Source organism: Jaculus jaculus, chromosome 5, assembly GCF_020740685.1.
Source record: "Jaculus jaculus isolate mJacJac1 chromosome 5, mJacJac1.mat.Y.cur, whole genome shotgun sequence".
In the NCBI taxonomy this organism is placed as follows: domain Eukaryota; kingdom Metazoa; phylum Chordata; class Mammalia; order Rodentia; family Dipodidae; genus Jaculus; species Jaculus jaculus.
Genome location: NC_059106.1, coordinates 106,645,011 through 106,672,163, shown reverse-complemented (window position 1 = coordinate 106,672,163; position 27,153 = coordinate 106,645,011). Strand labels below are relative to the sequence as shown.

The following is a 27,153-nucleotide window of genomic DNA, read 5'->3' as shown; positions in this document are numbered from 1 at the left end:
CTTTGGCTTTGCAGGCAAATGCCTTAACTTCTAAGCCATCCTTCTAGGCCCTACATTAACATTTTTTTTTTGGTTTTTCGAGGTAGGGTCTCACTCTGGTCCAGGCTGACCTGGAATTAACTCTGTCATCTCAGGGTGGCCTTGAACTCATGGCAATCCTCCTACCTCTGCCTCCCGAGTGCTGGGATTAAAGGCATGCGCCACCACGCCCGGCTTACATTAACATTTTTATGTGAAAAATAATATTCAAGTGTCTACTGTGTGCAGTTAAAAAACAATGAGATCTGTGTGTGGTGTCCAACACCCATAACCTAGGCTGAGGTAGAAGGACCACTGTGAGTTTGAGGCCAGCCAGGGCTACAAAATGAGTTCTAAGCCTGGGTACAGTGAAAGACCCTGCTTCAAAAACACAAAAACAAACACAAACACAAAAAAAAGATAAAAATGTTATAAGATATGGAACTCTCAGTACTCTGTAGGCATGAGACCCAGTCTATGCATGCAAGAAGGGTGGAGGGTTATAAGCTAAAAATTATTGAAATCCAGATTAAAAAAAAGACAGTGCTAAGTAATACAAAGTATTTCCACTATTCTAGAGGAGAATCAAGACAATTATTTTTATGAATTAAGCATGTATGGTAGCATTTAAAGAATTATCAATGGGTAACAGAAGAGAAATTATGAGCTGGGATGTAACTCAGTTGAAAAAGCATTGCCAGCTCTTTGGGAGACAGAAGTCATCAGTAGAGATAGACAACAGTGGTCACTGTAAGCCTTAAGTTTGACCAACCAGGCCAAATGGGCCAACAGTGCAACTGTGGCATGTCTGTTATGGGGGAAACCAAACACTCATGAATTGGAGTGGAGGCCTGCTCTATAGGAGGGAATCCATGCCTGGCACTCAAATCCTAGTCAAAAGCCTATGACAGGGGAAGTCATGAGCCTTATGGTTCTAACACCTTCTGATGTTTTCCTAAGGCATATATTGTGTTCCCCAACCTGCCCTGTAAGCACTTTTCTTAATGTTCATACTAATATATTGTTACTCTCACTTTTGGTTAGAGAAGCTTCTCTTTTCAGATGGTAGTAACTGGGATGACCCAAAAGGCACTGATGAGAAGAAGTGTCAGAGGAGTGTTCAAAACTGAAACATCTCTATCACACTTTCCAAGTCTCAGGGTCCATTGCAGAAGAGGTAGTGGAAAGAATGTAACAGCCAAAGAAGGGTAGGACTGCTTACAATGTGCTCTTGCAGACACAATGTGACCTCATATCCATGACCTCGCAGTACTTGCAGAGTGAATGAGGTCAGCCTGGGCTAGAATGAGACCCTACCTCAGAAAAACAAAAACAAACAAACAACAGAAGTTATGGAAGCTGTCAATAAAAAGAATAAATATAAAAGCTACAAGAACACATGGATTCCTAAATTAAACACAACGAATTTCAATAATAAATTCATGTAATTATTTTGTAGGAATATGATGACTTGATGACTAAGGCCTTCTTGACGAGATATTAAATGCTGTGAATGTCGGGGGAAAAAAGGAGCCTAAAGCTGTAGTGGGCTTCTGCAATCCCAGTGAATCTATGATGAGAAGGGAGGCAGAGACAAGAAAATTTCCCAGAAGCAATCCAACAGAGCAATGAACAACAACAGAACTTGCTTTAAAAGGAAGAATATCAAATTTCTGGGGGGAGGGGGGAGAGAAAAGAGCCAGCTACATGCTACTGACAGAGATATAAGTAAAACATAAGGACATAGAAAGATATGCCTAGCAAAATAAACCAACAGGGAACAGGCATACTATTTATTTATAACAAACAAAACAAAACCTTTAAGTAAGAAACATTATCAAAGGTAAACAAGAAACTCGATCTAATACAAAGTAGTTTCAAAATAATTGAAAAAAGCAAGGTGTGATAATATCCACTCTAGCAATTGCAAGGCTGAGGCATGATCATGCTAGGTTTGTGGCCAGCCTGTGAGACATGTTGGGACTTTGTTTTGAACAAGTGTGTATGTGTGCATGCCTATGAGTGCATGTGTATGGACAAATTCTCATATCTGATAAATATTAGCATATAAAATATTATCATATAAAAATCCCTTTATAACATTAAGTTTGACTTAATGAATACACAATTTTGCTGATCAACTAGAAAATTCAGTATTGTTAGGCAAAATTGAGCAGGTCTTCACATATTTCTAGCAATAGCCATAGCAACAATAACCACAGTAACAGCAGCAATAAATTTACTAAGGCTGCCTAAGTGCATTATTCTCAGCAGAACCTATGCTAAGCATTCATATATATCAACCCACCTTTAAAACTCTATTAAGAAGATAGTATTTCATTTTATATATACTTTTATATGTACTTTTTTTTTTGAGGTAGGGTCTCGCTCTAGACCAGGCTGACCTGGAATTCACTATGTAGTCTCAGGCCTACCTCAAACTCAGTGATCCTCCTACTTCAGCCACTCAAATGCTAGAATTAAAGGTGTGCACCACCATGCTCAGCTTATTTCTTTATTATATGATTCAGTTCTGACATGAAGTCTCACTCTACTGCACAGGCCCAATTCAAAATTCTGGGCTGAAATGATTCTTTTGTCAAGGTTATAGGAGTATACTACTTGTACCCAGCTAAAATAGGTAATTATTATCATTGCATCGCACAAGTGACAAAAGCGAGGCCTAGACAAGGAAATTATACTATTAAGTTACAGGGTAAGAATCTGAACCCACACCAGACATTTTAATCCCACCACTCAGGAGGCTGAGAAAGGAAGATCAACATGAGTTCAAGACTAACACCTGCATACACACATCACAAATATATGCATACACCCTAGAGTGAGACCCTGCTTCAGAAAAAGAGGGTGGACGGGCTGGGAAGATGGTTCAGAGGTTAAAAGCACTTATTTGCAAAGTCTGTCAGCTCGCATTCAATTCCTCGCACCCATGCAAAGCTAGGATGCATGTGCCTGGAGTCTATCTTCAGTAACAAAAGACCCTGGTGCACCCACATTATGTAAACACACATGCACACAAAAATAAAATAAGGAGCTGTGGAGATGGCTTGGTAGTTAAAGGTACTTTCTTGCAAAGCCTATTTATTGGCCTAGGTTCAATTCCAGTCACCCAACTCAACCTGGACACACACACATGTGCAAAATATATGAGTAAAATCAGTGAATCTAAACTGAGACACTCTGGCTTTAGAGTCTATTGCATATCACTATTCTACACATGTAGAGGTATCATGTAGCCTATGATCTCTGGCTAAACAGTGCTTCAGTTAAGTTTTCAACAAGGGCTAGGGGAGAATGTCCACTGGGTGACTGTGTTTACCATGCAAGTATGAGGATCTCAGTTTACTATGCAAAAAGGTGGACATAGCCACACATACCTAAAATCTCAGTACTGAGGGGCGCAGAGACAGGAAAATTGCTAGTCAGCCAGTCTAACTAAAAGAAAAAAGGCTCCAAGTTCAGTGGAAATAAGAGGAGTGTTTAGAGGAAATAAGGCAAAAAAAAAAAATAAAATAAAATAAAAGACAATGCTTTCCTCAGAACTTTGCACATGTGTACATGGTATCAGAACATCTAAATACATATATCACATGTGCATATACCACACAGAATTTTTTTAAAGTTCATAAGAAAAGCACTATGAAAGTGTTTCAGAAGCTGGAGAGATGGCTCAGTGCTTGCTCACAAAGCCTAATGGCTTAGGTTCAAGTGCCAAATACCCATGTAAAGCTAGATGCACAAAGTGGTGCTTGTGTCTGGAATTTGCTTGCAGTGGGAGGAGGCCCTGGCACATCCATACTCTCTGTTTGCTTCTTTAGTTCTCTCAAGTAAATAAATATTTAAAAAATATAAGCACTTGCCTGCAAAGCCTAAGAACTCCTGTTCAAATCCTCCAGATCTCACATATAGCTAGATACAACAGTGACACAAGTGTGCAATGCCACACATGGCCCTGGTGCGACCATTCTCTCTCTCAAAAAAAAAAAAAAAAAAAGCCCAGTTATGGTGGCACAAGCTTTAATCCCAGCACTTGGGAGGCAGAAGCAGGAGGATTGCTGTGAGTTCGAGGCTACTCTAAGACTATGCAGTGAATTCCAGGCCAGCCTGGGCTAGAGTGAAACCCTACCTTGAGTAAACAAAACAAAATGTATATATTCCACCCCTATATATCTGTAAATGAAAAAAGACCCTTCACTACAATCTCTTGAACAAAGAAGTTATAACAAAAAATTAACATATTTTCAAACTGAATGATAATAAAAAGGACCTAGGAGATAAAGGTGAATATTCTTTTTTAAAACTTTATTATTTTTTAAAAATAATTTATTTTTATTTATTTATTTGGCAGAGAAGGAGGGAGGAGGGGAGGGAGGGGGAGAGAGAAAGAAAGAGAGAAAGAGAGAAAGAATAGGCACGCCAGGGCAAATGAACTCCAGATGCGTGTAACCCCTTGTGCATTTGGCTAATGTGGATCCTGGGGAATAGAACCTGGGTCCTTTGGCTTTGCAGGCAAAGGCCTTAACTGCTAAGCCATCCCCCAAATTTTATTTTTAATTATTTATTTGACAGAGAAGTGGGGAGGGGAGAGAGAGAAAGAAGAGAAAGGCCTTAATGGCTAAGCCATCCTGTCAGCCCAAAGGGGAATATTCTTTAAAAAATTAAAAAATATATTTTAAGATGAGGTCTTCCTATGTAGCCCAGGTTGGACTGGAGCTTGCACTCCCTATCTTGACTTTCAAGGGATTATAGGCATGTACTACCATGCTCAGTTAAAAATTTCTAATAACAAAAGATATAAAATACATATAAAAACCCAGCATTCCTACCAAAAGGCATGTTGAATTAGCAGAAATGAAATTATACTTATTTATTTGCAAGGATAAAGAGACAGAAAAAGAGGTAAACATGATAAATTTAATGGGATTAACACTGATGAGCATTCCAGAAGTTACCAGTGTGCTTGTAAAACTAGTATAGTACCCTTATAGGGGAAAGAAACAGCTTACATTCCCACATAGTAGCAGCTCATGAAATTAGAAGGTGAGGGATCCTTCAATAATGGTTTTTGCACTCACTACATACTGCCCATCAATGTCAAACTCTAGCTCAAATTTTTACTTACGTGAGACAAACCAGACAAAACTATTCTCTAGTATGATGAAACTATACTCTGAAAATAATTTTATGTGCCTTAAACAAAGTAAGACATACTATACTAATGTTAATGAAAAATATTTTGGGGCTGGAGAAATGGCTCATTGGTCCAAGATGAGGATGTAAATTTGGATCATCAGGTCCCACATACAATGCTGGCTGGGTACGGTAGGGCACACCTACAGTCCTAGCACTGGAGAGGCAGGCACAGGTGAATCCCTGAGGCTCACTGGATAGTTTGTCTACTCAAACTGGTATGCTCTAGGTTCACTTAGAGACCCTGTCTCAATAAACAAGGAAGACAGTGACTGAATAAGATACCAACACCGATCTTTTTCTTCATATGCATCACACAAAAAACATTTCGTGTATATTATCTAATTTAGTTTTACTATTTATGCTTTATATAAAATGTATAGCAACTTCTTTGTTTTTCATGAACTTCCAAAATTTTAGGTCTACAATTTCTTATACTCCCACATTTCTATTGAAATTAAATGAAGTTATCAAAATTGTAATCTTAACTGGTGTTGAGTTGAATATGGACTATGTAAGGAAGAAATTTTGTTCAGTATTACGTCCCTAGGGCTCCAAACCTGTACTCAACATATTATGTGTAACTTCAAAAAATATTTATTCTGGGACTTGAGGAATGGCTTAGCTGTTAAAGTGCTTGTCTGCAAAGCTAAAATACCCAGATTCGATTGCCTAGGGCCCACACAGCCCAGATACACAAGCTGGCAAATGCTTTTGGAGTCTGCAATAGCTGAAGGCCCTGGCTTGCCTATTCTCTATCTATCTGCATCTCTCTCTCTGCCTCTTTCTCTCTCAAATATAAATAAAAATAAATAAAAAAGGTGTATTTGTTTTGGGCTGGAGAGATGGTATAATGGTTAAAGTTCTTGCCTGCGAAGCCTAAGGATCCATGTTTGCCTCCCCAGATCCCATGTAAGCCATGCATCTGGAGTTCAACTGCAGTGGCTAGAGACCCTGGCATGTCAATTCTCTTTATCATTTAAAAAAAAAATTCAAGGGCATCCTTAGCTATATAGCCTGAGCTATGTAAGCCCCCTCCCCCTTTACATACACACAAAACAACAGTTTAAAAAAGGACAAAAGCCGGGCGTGGTGGCGTACGCCTTTAATCCCAGAACTCGGGAGGCAGAGGTAGGAGGATTGCCGTGAGTTCGAGGCCACCCTGAGACTCCATAGTGAATTCCAGGTCAGCCTGGGCTAGAGTGAGACCCTACCTCGAAAACCAAAAAAAAAAAAAAAAAAGGAAAAAATGTTTATTCTTACTGGAACTGATGTTCACAGCATAAGTCAATTTAAATATTTAGCTCTAACCCTAACATTTAATGAGATATGGCTTTATGAAAACTGTAACACAAGACATGGTACCGAATGCTTATAATGCCAGTACTCATGAGGCTAACTGAATTAAGTGGATTGTATCAAGTGTGAGGCCAGCCTGGTTTATGGGATGGGTTCCGGATCAGCTCAGCCTTCAGTGAGACTATGTCTCAAAATAATAATAACAATACAGCCAGGCATGGGGGCACACACTTTTAATCCCAGCATTTGGGAGGCAGAGGTAGGAGGACCATTGTGAGTTCCAAGTTCCAGGTCAGCCTGAGCTAGAATGAGACCTTACCTCAAAAAACAAAACAAACAAAAAATAAAAACAATAGAATGTACAAATATACATTACAACCTAACCTAGATCAAACCAATTTTTTTTCTAATATTTTATTTTTATTTATTTGGCAGAAAAAGAGGGGGGAGAGATTGAGAGAATGGGTGTACCAGGGCTACCAGACACTGCAAACAAACTCCAGATACATGCACCCCCTTATGTATCTGACTAGGACCCACGTCCTGGGGATTGAACTTGGGTCCTCTGGTTTTGCAGGCAAATGCCTTAACTGCTAAGCCATCCCTCCAGCCCCAAACCAAGTTTTTTTCTTTTTTTTAACAAAGTAATAACCTAAAAATATTAATTCTATCCTCACAATTATATTTTGGATAGACTAGGTATATGTCAATGAATACAAATTTCCCACAGTATTTGTTAGTATTTCTGAACTTTGTGGGGGTAGTGAGGTGCTGAAAGGCAAACCCAGAGACCTTTGCACATGATAAGCACATTTTTTGCCACCAAGTTATAGCCTATCAGACCCACTCTTTGCTTCTTCACTTTCAAACATAGTTCTTCTCACTTTCCTTTTCTGTGATACATCATTTCTCCAGTCCTTGAGCATTTGCACATTCTGGAGCCATAGATGGCTCTCTTATTAATGAAAAACAGCTTTCAGGACCATCCAGTTTTCATCTTACAAAATTTGTTGACACCTGACCATCTGGATATCCCTCATTTTCTTCACCCATATTTATTTAATCTTTTATTTTTCCCCATTCATTCATTAGTGGGATTTCCACAAGAACAGGAAAAGATGACCAGTTTCCATGTTTAATTATAAGCTGTTTCAGGCTATAGAAATAAGACAAAAATAATGCAACACAAAGCAAAGATCAATAGATCATAAAATGACTGGTAAAAACTTGCTGTGAAACACTTTGATAAGAGAAAAACAGGAAGAACATGAAGACAATTGGAGCTCACTGGAAAATGGAAGGTAACAAATACAGCAAAAGGGCATTAAATAATTCTATGTTTGTCTTCATTACTTAAAATCAATTATGTCAGGCCTGGAAGTAATGGTGCATGCTTGTAATCACAGTACTTGGAAGAAACGTTCTAGTCCAGATTTCACTGTAAAGTGAGACCCTGTTTCAGAAAAACCCCAAAAACAATTATGCCAGTATGGGGATGTACAGAAGTAGTAGCACACCTTCTGAGCTTGCTTAAAGCCCTGGGTTCAATCCCTCCTATAATACAAACAAATAAGCATACAAAAGAATCAAAAATAAAAACTCAAAGTAACTATGTAAAAATGTGATAAAAAAAATTATGTCAACAAAAAGAAATCACATCTAACCTTTGTTATATATATCAAATCCAGATTAACCAGTAGCTGATGAATTTCAATACACAGCTGACACTGAAAAAAGTCTTTGTAAACTAACTTACTTGTGTGCAGTCTGTCAGACCTCTGGAAAGACTTCTTGCCCAAGCCTAGCAGAGAACTTTCAACTTTAATGGAGGAAGAAAAGTTGGAGTTTGAGTTCTGGGGACTGCTTGATTGTCCATCAGATTGCTTTCCTTCCCATACTGCTAGGGGGAGAAAAGAAGTAAATACTAGTGACCCTGGGATTTATAGACAAATTGTAATAAATCAAACAATTATTCAATGGCAACCAAAGGTAGTTATGTATAGAAAATGTGACTGTACTTATATGTTTTGAGTCTTGAGAATTAAAGCAAAATAGTAAAATATAATCTATTCATTCCTCCCTCATTCTGTTTACCTCTAGCAGAAATCTCTTTACATACAAAAATACAAAATTTTGTAAGATGTGCAAGTTTGATTTTGATTGCATGTCCACAGAATCAGTTTATGGAATCCAAACAAGTTAGGTAACACAAAAGTCTGTCGTTTGAACTATTTAGATTAAAAATATGAAATAAAAGCAAAAATCCAAAAAGCATGCAAAAATGTCCAATGGAAAATGAAAGGAAGTATTTTTAGAAAGCCCACTTTTTTTAAAAAAATTTTTATTAACATTTTCCATGATTATAAAATATATCCCATGGTAATTCCCTCCCTCCCCACCCCCACACTTTCCCATTTGAAATTCCATTCTCCATCATATTACCTCCCCATTACAATCATTGTAATTACATATATACAATATCAACCTATTAAGTATCCTCCTCCCTTCCTTTCTCCACCCTTTATGTCTCCTTTTCAACTTACTGGCCTCTGCTACTAAGTATTTTCATTCTCACACAGAAGCCCAGTCATCTGTAGCTAGGATCCACATATGAGAGAGAACATGTGGCGCTTGGCTAGAAAGCCCACTTTTTTAATTAACAACTTCCATGATAATAGAAAATACCCCATGGTAATACCCTCCCTCCCCCCACTTACCTCCTTGAAACTCTACTCTCCATCATACCCCCTCCCCATTCACTTACTTTTTAAAACATATTTTTATTTGAGAGAAAAGAGAGAGAGAGAAGGCATGCCAGGGCCTCCAGCAGATGCAAACGAACTCCAGATGCATGTGCCACCTTGTGCATCAATTTATGAGGGTCCTGGAGAGTTGACCTGGGTTCTTGGCTTCACAGACAAGCACCTTAACCACTAAGCCATCTCTCCAGCCCTAAGCTCATTTATTTATTTAACAGAAAAAGAGGGAGAGAGAGAGAGTATGTGCACACCGGGGCCTCCAGCCACTGTAAACAAACTCCAGGAGCATGTGCCACCTTGTGCATCTGGCTAATGTTGGTCCTGGGGAATCGAACCAGGAGGCTTTTGCAGGCAAATGCCTTAACCGCTAAGGCACCCCTCTAGCCCTCATTTATTTCTAAATGAGAACTGAGTAGCACACTTTTGACTCTTCTGGAAATAAGATTTGTAAAGTCAATGATTTAAGGCTTCCAAATGTTATTACACTTGACAAATGTTACTTGTCTTTGATTTACATACAAATTCCACTGATAAACTTTTTTTCACAACTGCATAATTTTATATAAAAATTTCACATTTATCCTGGATTTGTATTGATGCAGTAGAAAGACTGTATGAATAAATGTAGTAATTTAAAAATAAATAAATAATACAGCATCCAAACCTATAAAATCGACACAATAATACTGCGGGGGGGAACTTCTATGGTGGTTGGGGGGGCAAAACTACCTACCAGGTTTGGAAGGTACAGACTCACTGGCCACTTTGATACTCTTGAGAGAGAGGTGTTGGTTGGAGATAGACATGCTTGGCCTACACTGCTGTTGCTGCTGCTGCTTCTTCTGTTGTTGCTGCTTTAGAGCCTAGAAAGAAAAAAATGACTATAAGAAACAGACCTAACTTTACTAATTCTAAAAAGTATATGATGTCATTTAAGTTTTAAGAGGCATGCTGATCATTCAGTTTCCTTGGACTTTAGCAAAACAAATTAAAGCCTAAATTGAATCAGGCCTAAATGATCCTTAGAGTTGGTGTATTTCTTGCCTAACCTACACCCACTATATTTTAGTGTGAAGAAAAATCATTAATAACATTAGCCAGGCGTGGTGTCGCATGCCTTTAATCGCAGCACTTGGGAGGCAGAGGTAGGAGGACTGAGCAAGTTTGAAGCCGGCCTGAGAATATGAAGTGAATTCCAGGTCAGCCTGGGCTAGAGTGAGACCCTGCCTCGAAAAACAAAACAAAACAAAACAAAACAAAACAAAACAAAACAAAACAAAAACATTAACATTGTTACAGAACTTAAAAATCTGTAGCAAGCCAAGGACTTTTACCATCTTCTAATTAGAGAATTATACATAGTTATTTTAGAAAAAAAAAATTATTGCTGGAAATGGAATCTTAAGCCCAGTATCAAGAGCCCCTTTGCATCAACCCCATGTAGCAATGCAAATATTTAGATTACTTATTCTTCAGGTGTGACATTTGAATAACTACTTGAATTACAGTGGGTAAAAGCAGTAAATCTTGTCCAAATAAATTATCAAGAGTCAGATATTTATAGCAATTCAGTAAACAGAGGTGAAATAAGACTACACAATGCAGGTTCTAACAAGAGTATGGTTCTTTCAACTTATTTTTATTTCTCTGAGAGTCTTAATATGATACATTTGATGATACTATTTAGAAAGAACAGAAAAATCATATAATTGTCACACTTTAATCATAACAATATGTGAGCTACCGAGACATATACCAAGAAAATAATTCCTACACAAGCCTGGAAATGTATGACTTCAGTAAGCTGCCAGTTTTAAGAAACCACCAGAATCATCATAGAAAAAGTGAGAGATTGGGAAGATGACTCAGTGGTTAAGAAATTGCTCTGCAAGTATGAGGACCTGAGTTTGGATACAGCACCACATGAAAGCTGGTTAGAATAATTTATACATTTAATAAAAAACCCTACATAGTTCTTCCCAATCAAAAGTTTAGAAATGTTCCTAATTCTACTTTAAAATAAATTATAAGAGCTTCTTCTTTGAGTAAAAGATAACTAACAATGAAGTAACTTTTCTTACTAGGACTATGAAAATACTCTGCATACTCATTTCCTTAAACCTAACATTTAACTCAGAATATTTGATTTAGAGTAGTAACCTATAGTAGGATTAGCAAGGTTTAAGTAAATGTTTCTCATTTTCCTGTGGAGTACTTAAAATCTTGTAAAGAATTCATAAAGTCCAAGTGCTACAGGATACCCAGCAGGCAGTAATCAACCATATCATATTTACGAAAAAACTTTTAGTAAAAGCACTTTGGGATTAAATCCTTGCACACGTACAAAATCTAGGGCAGGGGAGATGGGTTAAAGGCGCTTGCTTGTAAAGCCTGATGGCCTGGGTTTGATTTTCCAGTACTCCCATAAAGCCAGAAGCACTAAGTGGTTCATATGTTAACTGTTTCTTCACAGAGGTAAGAGGCCCTGGCACACACATTCTCATTCTTGGTCTATCCTAAATAAATAAATAATTTAGAATTTGAAAAACTGGGTGTGGTGGCATACACCTTTAATTGCAGCACTTGGGAGGCAGAGGTTGGAGGATCACTGTGAGTTTGAGACCACCCTGAGACTACATAGTGAATGCCAAGTCAGCCTGGGCTACAGTGAGAGACTACCTCGAAAAACCAAAGTTAAAAATACAACATCAAAGTATTTTTTTTTAAATATTTTTAATTTTTTTTTATTTATTTATTTGAAAGCGACAGACACAGAGAGAAAGACAGATAGTGGGAGAGAGAGAGAATGGGCGCGCCAGGGCTTCCAGCCTCTGCAAACGAACTCCAGACGCGTGCGCCCCCTTGTGCATCTGGCTAACGTGGGACCTGGGGAACCGAGCCTCGAACCGGGGTCCTTAGGCTTCACAGGCAAGCGCTTAACCGCTAAGCCATCTCTCCAGCCCAACATCAAAGTATTTTAAGTGTGATTTTGTGTATGGTACATATGCATGTGGAGGCTTGTTTGCAAATATTTTTAAAAAATTACTTATTTGCAAAGACAGAGAGAATGAATGAATGAGAATGAGCACCCATGGGCCTCTAGCCACTGCAAATGAACTCCAGAAGCATGTGCTGCTTTGTGCATCTGGATTTACGTGGGTCCTGGGGAACTGAACCAGGTTGGCAGGCTATGCAATTAATTGCTTTTAACTGATGAGCCAGCTCTCTAGATCATTTGCAGGCATTTTACTCAGAACTTTTACATTTATGTTCATTGAGGAGATTGGTCTATAATTTGCATGTGTATGCTTGTTATCAGGTGGCTTTCTATATAAGTCTCCATCATATTTTTTGAGACAGGCTCTCATTGAACTTGGAGCCAACCAATCAGCCGTTTTCATAATAATTCTTTCAATTCATGAGCTTGGAAGGCTTTTTCAAACTATTATTGCCTGAAACTGAGCTGCATCAACTCCAGCTGTCAATGTGTTCTTGGATATTGTTTGCAATTATTTTTTTTTTTCAAGGTAGGGTTTCAAATAGCCCAGGATGACCTGGAACTCACTATATAGTCTCAAGGTGGCCTTGAACTCATGACGATCCTCCAACCTCTGCCTCCCAAGTACTGGGATTAAATGCATGAGCCGCTTTCATTGCATCCCATAGGTTTTGGTATATTAGGCTTTCAATTTCATTTGACTCTAGGTATGCATGGGTATGTTATTTTCCTTTTCATTCAGTTCCTTCTTGAGTTTGAGACCTGTTAATCATTCAATTATCTTTAATTTCTACTGCTGTTGATTTCTACTTCTATTCCATTGTAATGAGAGGAAATGAAATAATTTCTATTTTCCTACGTTTGTTAAAACTTGCTTTATGTCCTACATACTTTCATTTTTTGAGGCAGTGTCTCACTCTACCCCAGATGAGCTAGATGCTTTGTGTTCTCTTACATGATATACTTTAGAGAAAGTTCCATGAGCTATTGAGAAGAATATACACTGTGCAGTCCTTGGATGGAATGTTCTATAAATGTCTCTTAGGTCAATTAATGCAAATGTTTCTCTACTTTTCATCACGATGACTGTCTTTTGGTCAGTGAGATGTAAAAGTCAACAACTGGTATTGTGTTGGAGTTCACATGTATCAATTAAAATAAATAAATTTACTTATTTTATGTGTGTTTGTGTATGTGCATGCCACGGTCTCCTGTTGTTGCAAAATGCCAGATGCATTTACCATATTGGGTTTCACTTTATGTGAGTACTGAGTAATTGAACCCAGGCCAACAGAATTTGCAAGCAAGTGCCTTTAACCACTGAGCCACCTTCCCAGCCCTCACAGGTGTCTTTATACTTAGTAGTGTGTTTTATGGAGTTGGGTACACTCAACTTGGTTTGTTTTTTGAGGCAGTCTTATTCTAGACTCTTTTCTGGCAAATTTTATCTTGCACTCTAATTTCTGCATTATTAGAAAAGCAGCACCTTGCTTGCTTTCTAGTTCCATTTGCTCTAAATAACTTTCAATCCTTTAACTATAATGTTGTTTGTCTTTGATGGTGACAGGCTTTTTTTTTAAAAAAAAAAAATTTATTTATTTATTTATTTGAGAGCGACAGACACAGGGAGAAAGACAGATAGAGGGGGAGAGAGAGAATGGGCGCGCCAGGGCTTCCAGCCTCTGCAAACGAACTCCAGACGCGTGCGCCCCCTTGTGCATCTGGCTAACGTGGGACCTGGGGAACCGAGCCTCAAACCGGGGTCCTTAGGCTTCACAAGCAAGCGCTTAACTGCTAAGCCATCTCTCCAGCCCAGGTGACAGGCTTTTATTGGAAGCAACAAACAGATATATCTTGCTTTTAACCTAAACTGCTTGCCTGTGATTTGGAAATTAAGATAATTAATATTCAGCTATTAATGAAAGGCAATATATTAATTTATGCCAATTTATTGATTTTGTATTATTTGACATTTTCATAGTCCTTATTTTCTTAACTACTTCTCTAGCAGGATTTATTCTTTCCTGTAGCTTCATGGATATATTTATCATTCTCTTCGGACTTTTAAATTTCCTGGAGAAAAACTTGTTGTTATTCTGATGGACCTGTAAAATGTATATTTTCTTTGTTCTGTAAATTTAGTGTTTTGATTATGTGACATGTGGAATTTTTCCTTTGGTCTTTTCTGTTTATTGTTCTAAATGCTTTCTGTACCTGGATGATGTGGAACATTTTCTGCTTTAATTTTGTTAAAAATATTTTCTGAGCCTTAACACGAAATTTTTTTCTTGTATGTCCATGAGTCAAAGGTTTGGCCTTTTTTTTTTTTAACATTTTTTTTTTTTAATTTTTTATTTATTTATTTGAGAGCGACAGACACAGAGAGAAAGACAGAGGGAGAGAGAGAGAATGGGCGCGCCAGGGCTTCCAGCCTCTGCAAACGAACTCCAGACGCGTGCGCCCCCTTGTGCATCTGGCTAACGTGGGACCTGGGGAACCGAGCCTCGAACCGGGGTCCTTAGAATTCACAGGCAAGCGCTTAACCGCTACGCCATCTCTCCAGCCCAGGTTTGGCCTTTTTATCAAGTACCATGTGTCTAGAATTTTGGTTAATATATTATCAATTTATCTTTTGTCTTTCTTTCTTCCTTTCCTTTCCTTTTCCTTTCCCTTTCCTTTCCTTTCCTTTCCTTTTCTTTTCTTTTTTCCAAAGTAGGGTCTCATTCTAGCTCAGGCTGACCTGGAATTCACTATGTAGTCTCAGAGTGGCCTCAAACTCATAGTGATCCTCCCACCTCTGCCTCCCAAGTGCTGGGATTAAAGGCGTGTGTCAACACACCAGACTACCTATGAATTTATCTTTCTCATGATTGGATGTTCTAATTCTTCTACATTGTCTTCCATCCTTGATATTCTGTTCTTTTCTTGATCTATTCTATTGCTGAGGCTTTCCAAAGAGTCTCTTATTTATTGAATTTTTTATTTCCAATATTTTAGTTTATTGTCTCTATTCTACTTTACTATCCTGTATTGATTTCATCTGGCTTGCTGTCTTCTACAGGAGTTCATTTAGGAGTGTGAATCTTCCGTGATTTCCTTGAACATACTCATTCTTTTGAATTCTTTGGAATTTCACCTAATTCCCTTTCATTGGGGCCCATTACACTGGCATTTATATAGGAGTCTTTTGTTCACGTTTTTTAACATTTCTTATGTTTTTGTTTTGGGACTTATACACCTGGAGTTAGTCATTGGTTGTGCTTATTTATTTGTTTATGGTAAGCCCAACAGACTGGTCTTATTTTTTAAGAGTGAGAGAGAGAATGAATATTGGTGTACCAGGGACTCCAGCCACTGCAAGCAAACTCCAGACATGGGCACCCCCTTGTGAGTCTGGCTTATGTGGAATCTGGAGAGTCGAAATGAGTCCCTAGGCTTTCGCAGGCAAGGGCCTTAACTGCTAAGCTGTCTCTCCAGCCCTAGTTTTTGCTTTTAAATCACCCTTGGTCTTTAAGTCAAAGTGTAATTTTCAAGGGAGGACTATGTTATAGTAGGGCTGAAGTGTCACTTTTCCTCTGCTAGACTTATGTTAGGAGCACCAGGCTCAATACTCAGCACTCTCTAAAAGAATACTGTCTACAAATACAATCACTATCAAAGGTTAGACCCACGATAAATAATACAGTAACAGCCAGGCATAGTGGCACATACCTTTAATCACAGCACCCACTGGAGAGGCAGAGGTAAGAGGACTGCTGTGAGTTTGAGGCCAACCTGGAATTACAGAGTGAGTTCCAAGTCAGCCTGGGCTAGAGTGAGACTATCTCAAAAACAACCCCAGAGGGAATTACCATGGGATTTTTTTTTTATAATCATGGAAAATGATAATAAAATATAAAAAATAAAATAAAATAAACAACCCCCAAAACCAAAACAAACAAACAAAAAAGATTAACAGTAAAATAAAAATAATGTCACCTTGTCAATGCCAACCATTTTAGGAAGTAAAGAAATACTGGTAATACTATGTACATTTGTTATTGTGGATGAGTGAAAAGGAAAAAAATAGTAAAACTGGTCATCAGTATTGGTTGAGAGGAAAAAATGTAGAGAAGTTAAAAGAAAATGGAAGGGGGAAAAATTGAGATGGTTTTAGTCTTGCCTAAAGATACAATGAAAAAGAGACAGAAAGGAATGTAATCAGATAACCTAAAACAGATCTAGCTTTCAAAAGGCTGAGTCAAGGAGACTCAACAGCCAGGCCAGCCTATGCTGTTTAGTAAAGTGTTATTAAAAGGAAAATGAAAATGAAAATGGAAACGGTGGAGGGAGAAGGACAGATTAAGAAGATACAAGTGGCATGCTAGATTGATAGTGGATATTAAGTAAAGGAAGAATAAGTGGGAAGGGAAAGAGCTAGATCGGTGTATAGAGTCTGAATGTACTCTTGCCTGCTTGCTGCTTCCAGTCTCTATACTTGGTGCTCCTTTTTGGGCACTCAGATGTGTCACACCACTGAATAATCTACTGGGAAGTCAGATCACAGATACTGATCACAACTCTGGCAGAGGAGTTCACATCCTTCAGGGATCATGTTAGGAATGCTGTTTTCCACTCTGAGCTCTCAGAATCAGTGAGATTGGACCCCATCAATAGGCAATCCTTAATGAGTGAAGATGTGAATGCTGATCCTGACCCCAGGAGATGCTTCCTGTTATCAGGTGTGCTGCTTGGAACCTGTGTGTATGTTCTCTATCACACATTGGTATTATCCAGGATTCTACCTGGCTAAATGCTCTGTAGTTCTATTAATAGTTGTTCCCCTTGGATGGCTTATCTGTTACGGCAGTTGTCTACAAAGCCAAAGGATCCAAGGTTCAACTCTCCAGGATCTGATGGAGTTCATTTGTAGTGGCTGGAGGCCCTGAGCACCCATTTTCTATCTGCCTCTTTCTTTCTCCTTCTCTCGCTCTCAAATAAATAAAATAAATAAATAAAAAAACTTAATAAATAAAAAATTTTTAAGTTGTTCAATACAATCTAGAGAATTACTTCTTCGGACCAGGTTTCAGAGTATAGTCTTATGTATGACACATTTTCTAAATTGCCTGAAAGTGTGTTTCAAGGAGGGTGTAGATCCACCAAGCTGCAGACCCAGCAGGTCTTTTAAAAATATTGTCTTCTTGTTGTTCCACTTGAGTACTTAGAGGAGAAAGGGTTTCCCTGAGGTTTCTTATCCCTCTGCAGCTGCTGCGTGCAATTTGCATTTTCCATTCTCTTGTTTTTTTTTCTCTTTAAACTATAAATTTTCAGTTGTCAGTGTCATTCACCTTTTCTCATAGCTATTTTCAATATTTTCTTAAGATTCTAGTAGGACATTCTTGTGTCATCCACTAGTTTCACTCTTTCTAGGAAACTTAATTTTGTTCTTGCTGTTATTTTGAGTAGTATCTTATTCCAGCCCAGGCTGACCTGGAACTTACTCTGTGGCCCAGACTGGCCTTGAACTCATGGATCCTGCTACCTCAGTCTCCCAGGTGCTGGCATTAAAGGTGTGTGTCACCATATCTGGCAGGAGACTTCATTTTAATCATTCAATATTGCACCTTTTTGGTGATTTTTACACAAATAAACTTCATAGCAAACCTCATAATGTTTGTATAACTATCTTATAGGCATAATTATTTTTATTTCTTAATTTTTATATTATATACCAATATACAGCTATATCAGGTATATAATACACTACATATATGTGAGGAGGGTTGCTAGAAAGTTCTTCCTATTACAAAGTTAATTTTGACAATTTTTCTGTGCCTGTATCCTTTTCCAAAATGTTTATTTGTTCATGGGGTATGTACACTGAAATTTTCATAACTATTATAAAATTCCTCTCCTAAGTGGCTCTAGTGGACTGGGGATATAGCTCAGTGGTATAGAGCTTACCTAGCATGTATGAGGCCCAAGTTTTAATTTATTCCTCCATGCTAAATTAAAAAGGAGATGTAATTTATAGTTCAACAGTAAATGAGTAGTCATTCTCTTCCATATTGGCCAGTGATTAATGGATCAAAATTTCTTGATTCAGGCCTAAATCTAAGGATAAAGGTTATGCCAATGTTTCCATAATGATTAGTTGGTTTACATCTATTGATCACTTTGGGAGGTTGATGAGGGGCAGGAACTGGAATGGTCTTGCTATGTAATTCTAGCTGGCTTTGTACTTGGAATCCTCCTGTCTCAGCTTACTGAATGCTGGGATTGCATGAGTGTACCACCACACTCAGCATTAAAAAAAAAATTCAGGGTTGCATAGCTATAGGCCGATCTAAACTAAATAAATAGCAATACTGTGTCTCAAAACAAAAGAAACTCAAAGACAGTTTGTTTTTGTTTTTTGGTAGCCTAGGCTGGGTTCAAACTCCTAATCTTCCTGCCTCTTCAGCAATATCCTGCCAGAGTGTACCACTACAACTGGCAAAGCCAGTTCTTTACCCTGCATCCACATAAGCCTGCTGCACAGGGTGGCGCATGAGTGTAGAGTTCATCTGTAGTGGCTAGAGACTCTGGCACACCAATTTTCTTTCTCTCTGCCTCTTTCTCCCTCTCAAATAAGCAAATGAAAAAAATTAAAAGCTCAATAAAATAGATAATCCACTGGCAAGCAGCACTGGAAAAAAGATAATATTAAAAATGAGTGGCAGGGACTGGAGAGATGGCTTTGGGGTTAAGGCACTTGCCTGTGAAGTCTAACGACCCAGGTTCAATTCTCCAAGCCCCAGGTTAGCTAGATGCACATGGTGGCACGTGCATCTGGAGTTCACTTGCAGGGGCTAGAGGCCCTCACACACCAATTCCCTTTCTCTTTCTCTCTGTTTCTAATAAATAAATCTTAAAAAAAAAAATGATCAGCAGCTGGTTGTGTTGGCACATCCAGTAGGATATTGCTGAAGAAGCAGAGGCAGGAGGATCAAGAGTTCAAGGCCAACCTGGGCTACACATTAAAAAAAAAGAATAGAACTAAGGAAAAGTATATTCAAAAGAATATTGTCTGACAGGCTCCAAAGCAGAAAACCAGTGACTAATAACAGAGAACAGTATCATGCTAGGATTTGAAAAGGTATTATCTACTCAACCTAGGTAAAGATAATTTCTGTAATTTTATCCTGGAATCTTAAATAAGATAGAAAGCAACACAGTTCCTTGAAGAACATTTCTGATTTCAAACTTGCACTGGGATACTAAAGAATACTATAAAATTCAAAACTAAAAATCTTCTCTCTCTCTCTCTTTTTTTAAAAAAACCCAGGGTCCTGCTATAAGACCATGTAGATTTCAAACTCATAATCCTGTCACAGCCTCAAGTGCTAGGATTATGAATGTGAATTATAACACCTGGCTCAAAAACATTGTAGGCTACTGCCATGGCTCTTAGTTGCCTCAGAACTAGATGGTAATATTGCTGAAGACTTCACAAGCTTGGGCTGCAAGTCACTTAGAAAGCAAACTGGTGTTGAACTGGAAGGCTTTTCCCTGTTGTCTAGCTATAAGGATTCTGGAAAGAACCATGTAGCAAGCAGCCCTTGGGAGGAGAAAAATCATCTATGGTCTTAACCAGCACTGGAACCTGCAAACATTATAGCTGGCCAATCAAGCCAAATGTACCAACAGGTATAATGATGGCATGTTTGTGTTGAGGGAAACAATTGCTCTCTGACTGGATTTCAGGCCTGCACCTTGGGAGGGAATTCATGCCTGGTACTGAAATTTAAGTCAAGAGCCTCTGGCTATGGAAATCATAAGCCCTGAGGGAAAACTACTACTGTTTAGCTAAATGGATATATTTTGCCCACCAAGCTCCTAGTAAACACTTGTAATTATGCCGATGTTAGAGTTACTCTCACTTTTGGTTAGAGAAGCTTCTCTTTTCAGGGGTGATTCCAAACTCGCCAAAGTGCTAAATAGTGACAATGAAGTGTTCAGTACTGAGACATTTCTCTCATACCCTCCAAGGTTCAGGGACCATTGTTGAAGAGGTGTCAGAAAGAATATAAGAGCCAAAAGAAGAGGAGAAGCGCTTACAATGTTGTCATCCAGATACAAAGTGGTCTTGATATTCATGATCACACAGTGGCTGATGCTACCTGCATGAGATCTGGCTGATAGGAGGGGGAAAATCATGACATAAAAGTATAAGTGAAAAGAAGGGATTCAGTGGAAGAAGAAAAGGGGAGTACTGGGAGGGGATTACGATGATGGTATATGTATGGAAGTTGTCAATAAAAAATTAAAAATCTGCTGGGCTAGAGTGAGACCCTACCTCGAAAGAAAGAGAGGAAGGAAGGAAGGAAAAGGAAGAGAAAAGAAAAGAGTGCCAGGGCTGGAGGGATGGCTCAGCCTGCTTACAAGCCCTTTAACAGCCAGACTTGGAATTTCCAGCATCCACGTAAAGCCAGATACACAAGGTGGCACATGTGTCTGGTGACTGTAGTAGCAAGAGGCCTTGGTGCACCCCTCCATTCTCAATTTTTTAAATTTTATTAGTTTTTTTGGTTTTTTGAGGTAGGATCTCGCTTCAGCCCAGGCTGACCTGGAATTCATTACGTAGTCTCAGGCTGGCCTCGAACTCACAGCGATCCTCCTACCTCAGCCTCCCAAGCGCTGGGATTGAAGGCGTGTGCTACCACGCCCGGCTCAAATGTTTTTAAAAATATTTCTTCAGGGCTAGAGAGATGGCTTAGCGGTTAAGCGCTTGCCTGTGAAGCCTAAGGACCCCGGTTCGAGGCTCGGTTCCCCAGGTACCACGTTAGCCAGATGCACAAGGGGGCGCACGTGTCTGGAGTTCGTTTGCAGAGGCTGGAAGCCCTGGCGCGCCCATTCTCTCTCTCTCTCCCTCTATCTGTCTTTCTCTCTGTGTGTCTGTCTCTCTCAAATAAATAAAAAATTAAAAAAAAATTTCTTCAAAAGAGGGAATGAAAGTGTTTAAATAAGTTTCTCTTGACCGGTTCTCGCAGCGCCGCCCCCCGCCCCCCAAGAGATCTTGTCTTTCCGTTTTACCCCAGGATCTGCAAAGCAACAGCATTGTCGTGATGCTTTAAAAATGTACATAGATGTCAAGCGGTTCAGGTCTTTATTCATCCATTGTATTTGTAACACTGTTTGGGAATGTATGGATCTATTTAATTACAACTGCTATATTCTATTGAATAAACACAGTTTATTATTATAAAAAAATTAAAAATCTGAATGAAATAACTATAACATTTTAAAAAATATGTAATGAACATGTAGGGTTTATTCAAAAGTTAAGTATCGTGTACTATTAGAAAATCTAGCTTTATAATTTCATATATTAGGTTAAAAATAAAAAATCCATCTGATCATTTCCAAAAATTCTAGAGAAAACAAACCTGAGGGTTGGAGAAGTAGCTCAATGGTAGAAATACTCGCGCAGTGTATGTGAAACTCTAGGTTCCATCCCTAGCAACACATACACACACACACACACACACACACACACACACACACACACACACGGCAACAAATTCTAACAATTTCAACATCTGTTCTTGATTTAAACATACACAGACATGCACTTATGTGAAACATTTTAGCAAATTAGAAAAAATTAGGAACTTCAAATTTAGTTGAAAGAATATCTTATCAGGTGTGGTGGTGTATACTTTTGGTCCCTCTACTCAGGATGCTGACATAGGAGGATCATTACGAGATGGGATGAGCACTGGCCATCTTAAATTATTCTACTATTACCAGCTTCTCAAACCTTGGAGTAGTCCTCATCCAAACACTGTTCTTTTAAAAGATGAGTCCCACTTTTGTATGTGAATCATATTTGACATTTTCTTGCAATTCCTAAGTCAGACTCCTTTAGATTCTGAAAACTAACTTACAGAGCATGTAAAGTACCAATTATACATTTCTCATCTTCTCAGACTAGGCTATTATAATTTGAGAGATTATGCAACTTGCCTAAAGTCATATAACCCAGTAAGAAGATGAACAGGGGTGTAGACACACACCCCCCTAAATTGTGTCATCTTCTCCTTGCCAAATGTTAAAACATTAAATCAAAATTCATAGTCAGATGACTAGTACCTTGGAATAATTATCCTAATTATTTTCTATTCCCCAGGAAAACAGAAAATGTGATGAGGTCTAAGGGTGCAGTCTTCACAGTTAGATGACTGGTTATTTATTCTTGGCCCTACTATTCCCTTCGTTTGGACTGTGCCCAATCCTACCTTATCACTGGTTGTGAGGCTTAAATAGAATTGATATCCACATGCTAGACAATATCTTGTAAGACATCCTGAGAGACTGAGACGTCCTTCTAATATCTACCAGTTAAATAAGACAAAACTGCTGAGATCGGAAATGCTTGTAATAAAGATTTATTTTAGAAGACTTGCCCTTATCCACCTTAAAATGGAAGTGGTGTGTTTTCCCTCATCTTTGTTTAATTGACTACAATTCATATAGTATGAAATTGACCTTTTCAAATGTGTAAAATTTGTGGTTCTTAGTGTACTCAGAGAATTATGCAATTGTCATTATTTAATTCCAGGGCATTTTAGTCACTGTAAAAAAGAAATTCTCTGTACCTATTAGAAATGACTGCCTATTGACCCCTGGAAATCACTAATCTATTTTCTGCTTATAGATTTGCTTATCAGGACATTTCATACAATGGAGTCACACAACATGTGGCCCCCCAAATTGCCCAATTAAGAGTAATGTTTTCAAAGGGTATCCATGTTGTAGCATTATCAGTACATGCATCAGTACTACTTCTTTCATGACTGAATGTTATTGTATTGATATACTGTATTTTGCATTTATCTGTTTAGTTGCTGGATACTTATGTTATTTCTGCTTCTAGGATATTATAAATACTATAATAATGAACAATTTATGTGCGAGTTAAGTTTTCATATCTCCTAGTTATATCTTTTAAGCATCTTATGGTTTTTGTTCACGTATTTAGGTCTTCATACATTTTGCAAGTGGTGCATTGTCGGTGTTCAGTTTCATTATTTTGTATGTAGATATGCAGTAGAACAAATGCCAGTTATTGAGAGAATTATTTCCTTATTAAAGTATAGTTTTGGCTCCTTTGTCAAAACAAACCAACAAACCAACAAACAAAAAACAAGTGACCACAAAAATTAGGCTATTTTTGGATGATCAATTTTATTTCACTGCTCTATTTTTCTGTCTTAATTACTGTAGCTTTGTAGTAAGTTTTGAATTTGGGATGTGTGAGTCTTCCAATTTTGTTTGACTTCAAGAGCTTTTTTTTTTTTTTTTTTTCTGGTACCCCTGCACTACATATGAATTTTAGGATCAATGAGTTAATTTCTGCAAAACACACACCTGAGATTTTTACAGTTAGTGTATTTAATCCATAAATCAGATTGAAGAATGTTGCTATTTTAACAGTATTAATAAAACTTCTCATCCATGAACATGGAATGTCTTTCCATTTGTTTAAGTCTATAATTTCTTTCAATGATGTCTTACAGATTTCAGTGCCTATCTCTTTAATTTTTTTTTGCAGTTATTTTGTTCTTTTTTTTTTTTAAAGATTTCTATTTATTTATTTAGGACAGCAAGTGTGTGGGGGGGGGGAGAATGGGCACGCCAGGGCCTCTGGCTACTGCAAATGAACTCCAGACGCATGCGCTGCCATGTACATCTGTCATACATGGGGCTGGAGAATCGAACCTGGGTCTTTGTCCTTAGGCTCCTCAGGCATGGCAATAACTACTAAACCATCTCTTTAGCCCTGTTTTTTTTTTTTTTTTTTTTTTTTTTTTGAGGTAGGGTCTCTGTCTAGCCTAGGCTAGCCTGGAATTTACTATGTAGTCTCAAGGTGGCCTTGAACTCTCACAGTGATCCTCCTACCTCTGCCTCCCGAGTGCTGGGATTAAAGGCATGCACCACCACACCCAGCTTATTTTGTTTTGTTTTTTTGATGCTATTGAAAACAATTGTTTTCTAAATTTAATTTTTTTGAGTCTTCTTTTTCATTTTTATTAGGTATTACATAATATACTGCATGCTACATAATATATTGCATAGCCTTCCAGCAAGAGTAGATGACCACCGTTTTCATCAATCAGGAAAATTCTTCCTTAATCAATGTTATCCAAGCCCTTGGACACACAGTAATGATTGACTCCAGAGATACAGCTGTCTCGTTCTATCAACTACCATTGATATCTAATATGGGCAACTCTTTTTTCCTTGCCTTTATTGGAGAACTTATGATAAATAGTGGCCACTCCGAGAATGAACAAGCACATGCTCATGATGCTGAGTCCCAGGAGAATCTCGAACCATATCTCCACCTAGTTAAAAACACCAAAACCCTCCTAAATTTAATTTTTGAACTATCATTGCTAACAGTTCACACTACAATTGATTTCTGTATATTGATCTTATATACTATAGCTATTCTGAACTTATTCTATTTAAAAATTTTTTCTACATACAGATCATGCATCTGTGAATAGAAATACTTCCAGTTCCTTTGAAATCTGGATTCTTTTTGTTTATTTTCTTGCCTAAGTGTCCTGGCTGGCACATCCACCACAGTACTGGATAAGGGTGGCATGAGTGGACATGTTTTTCTTGTTCCTAATTTTAGGAGGAAAGCATTCAGTCTTGTACCATCAACTTGGTATTGGCTGTGTGGTTTTCACATATGCTTCAAGTTGAGGAAATTCCTATCTATTCCTATTTTTTTGAGCAGTTTTAATAAATTAAAAAGGTCACTGGATTTCATCAAATGCTTCTTCTGTATTGGGGTTGTCATGTGGTTTTTGCCCTTTATCTATTGACATGTTATTATTATATTGATGAATTTTTGTGTATTGAACCAACCCTGCATTCTTGGAATAATCCCACTTGTCTATGATACATATACCATTTTCTATGCTGCTGCATTTGGTTTACTAGTATTTTGTTTTGAACATTGACATCTATATTCTTAAAGGATACTGAGAGCTGGAAAGATGGCTTAATGATCAAGGTGCTTGCCTGTGAACACTAAGGACCCAGGTTTAATTCACAGAACCCACATAAGCCAGATGCACAAGGAAGCACATGTGTCTGAAGTTTATTTGCACTGGCTAGAGGACCTTCTCCCCCCCCCCCCCAACCCCGTCAGTCTCTTTCTCTCTCATAAGTAAATAAGTTTTAAAATGTGAAAAAGGGCGGGGGGGGGGGGGCTAGAGAGATGGCTTAGCAGTTAAGGTATTTGTCTATGAAACCAAAAGACCCAGGTTCAATTCCCCAGGACCGATGTAAACCAGCTGTACAAGATGGCACAAGCATCTGAAGTTCATTTACAGTGGCTGAAGGCCCTGCCACACCCATTCTTTTCTCAAATAGAATAATTTTTTTTTTTTTTTAAAAAAAGAATACTAGATCCAAGTGTCTTCATGCATGCTTAAAATTTTTTTTAAGACCTAGGCATGGTGGAGCACACCTTTAATCTCAGCACTCGGGAGCCAGAGGTAGGATTGCCATGAGTTTGAGGCCACCCTGAGACTCCATAGTGAATTCCAGATCGGCCTAGGCTAGAGTGAGACCCTACCTCAATAAACAAAAAACAACAACAACAACAACAACAACAACAAAAATGTTTAAAAAGATATTGGTCTGTAAGGAAAAAAGAAAAGAAAAGAAAAGTCTTAGCAAATTAGGAATTTCAAAATCAGTTGAACGGGTATCTTAGCCAGGTATCCCTGTACTCAGGATGCTGACACAGGAGGATGATTATGAGTCTGAGAACAGCCTGGAGCTTCAGAATGAGTTTCAGATCAGTTAGGTCTACAATGAGATCTGAACTCAAAACAAACAAACAAAACAACAAAAGATTATCTAGTCAAGCAAGGTGATATATTCCTTTCACTCCATTACTTAGTAGGAGCACTGTGAGTTTGAGGCCAGTCTAGACTACAGAGTTTCAGGTTAGCCTGCAGTAGAGTATGTCCCTGCTTCAAAAAACAAAACAAAACAAAAACAAACAACAAAAGGAGAATATCTAACAAAAATCTATGATGGGGAGCACTCACATGGGTATAAATTAGTAACAGTAAATTGGGGGCTAAGGAAATGGCATAATGGTTAAAGATGCTTGCTTGCAAAGCCTGCTGGCCAGGGTTTAATTCCTTTGTACCCACATGACAGATACAAAACAACAACAACAACAAAACAAAAGCATCAGGTGTTTGTGCGCAGTAGAAAGAGACCCTGTGCACATAAATATGTGTGCGTGTATGTATACATGCAAATAAAAATTCTTTTTTAAAAAAACAAAACAACAGCTGGCAGATTGTGCTTATTTGTGATGCTAGCTGTTGGTGATGTCCCTTTGCTTGGATCTATGAAATGAAGTCAGCTTCTTCTGGCATTGATGGTGTTTCCCTGGACTCTCTAAGCCCAAAATAAATCCACTTCCTCCCATTAAAAGAAAAAAATTGCCAGATTCCTTAAAATTTTCCCCTTAAAAGAACCTAATATGTTGGACTGGGGTGATTGCTCAGTGGTTAAAGACACTTGCTTGAAGAACATTACAGCTCAGGTTGGATTCCCCAGTACCCACGTAAAGCTGGAGGCAACAAAGTGGCACATGTATTTGTTTTGCAGCAGCAAGAGACACTGGTGGGTGTGGGTGTGTACACAAATATTTTCTTTTTGAAAAAGAAGTCTGTTTTAAGTTTTCAGTGCTTTTATTAATGGGCCTGTGTTTTTTGTTTCTTTGTTTTTGAGACAGAGTCTTTATATATTTACAAGTATACAGCTTGGATTATCAGGTACATGGCCACCAACCAGCTCTCA

General features: G+C 38.2%; 1 protein-coding gene and 1 pseudogene across 3 annotated transcripts in view; both read right to left on the bottom strand.

Annotated features, from left to right (window-relative positions):
* Nucleotides 1-27,153, bottom strand: part of Asxl2 (ASXL transcriptional regulator 2) — a 204,698-nt gene that overhangs the window by 38,079 nt on the left and 139,466 nt on the right. For 2 of the 3 annotated variants that reach the window (XM_004663740.2, XM_045148909.1), the window contains 2 exons: nucleotides 10,021-10,150; nucleotides 8,285-8,428 (listed from right to left, as the gene is read on the bottom strand). In XM_004663740.2, coding sequence (XP_004663797.1) covers nucleotides 8,285-8,428; nucleotides 10,021-10,150 — 274 coding nt within the window. The remainder of the gene's footprint in view (nucleotides 1-8,284; nucleotides 8,429-10,020; nucleotides 10,151-27,153) is intronic. The other variant, XM_045148908.1, reaches the window with a different exon arrangement.
* On the bottom strand, nucleotides 24,326-27,134 carry LOC105944444 (annotated as a pseudogene).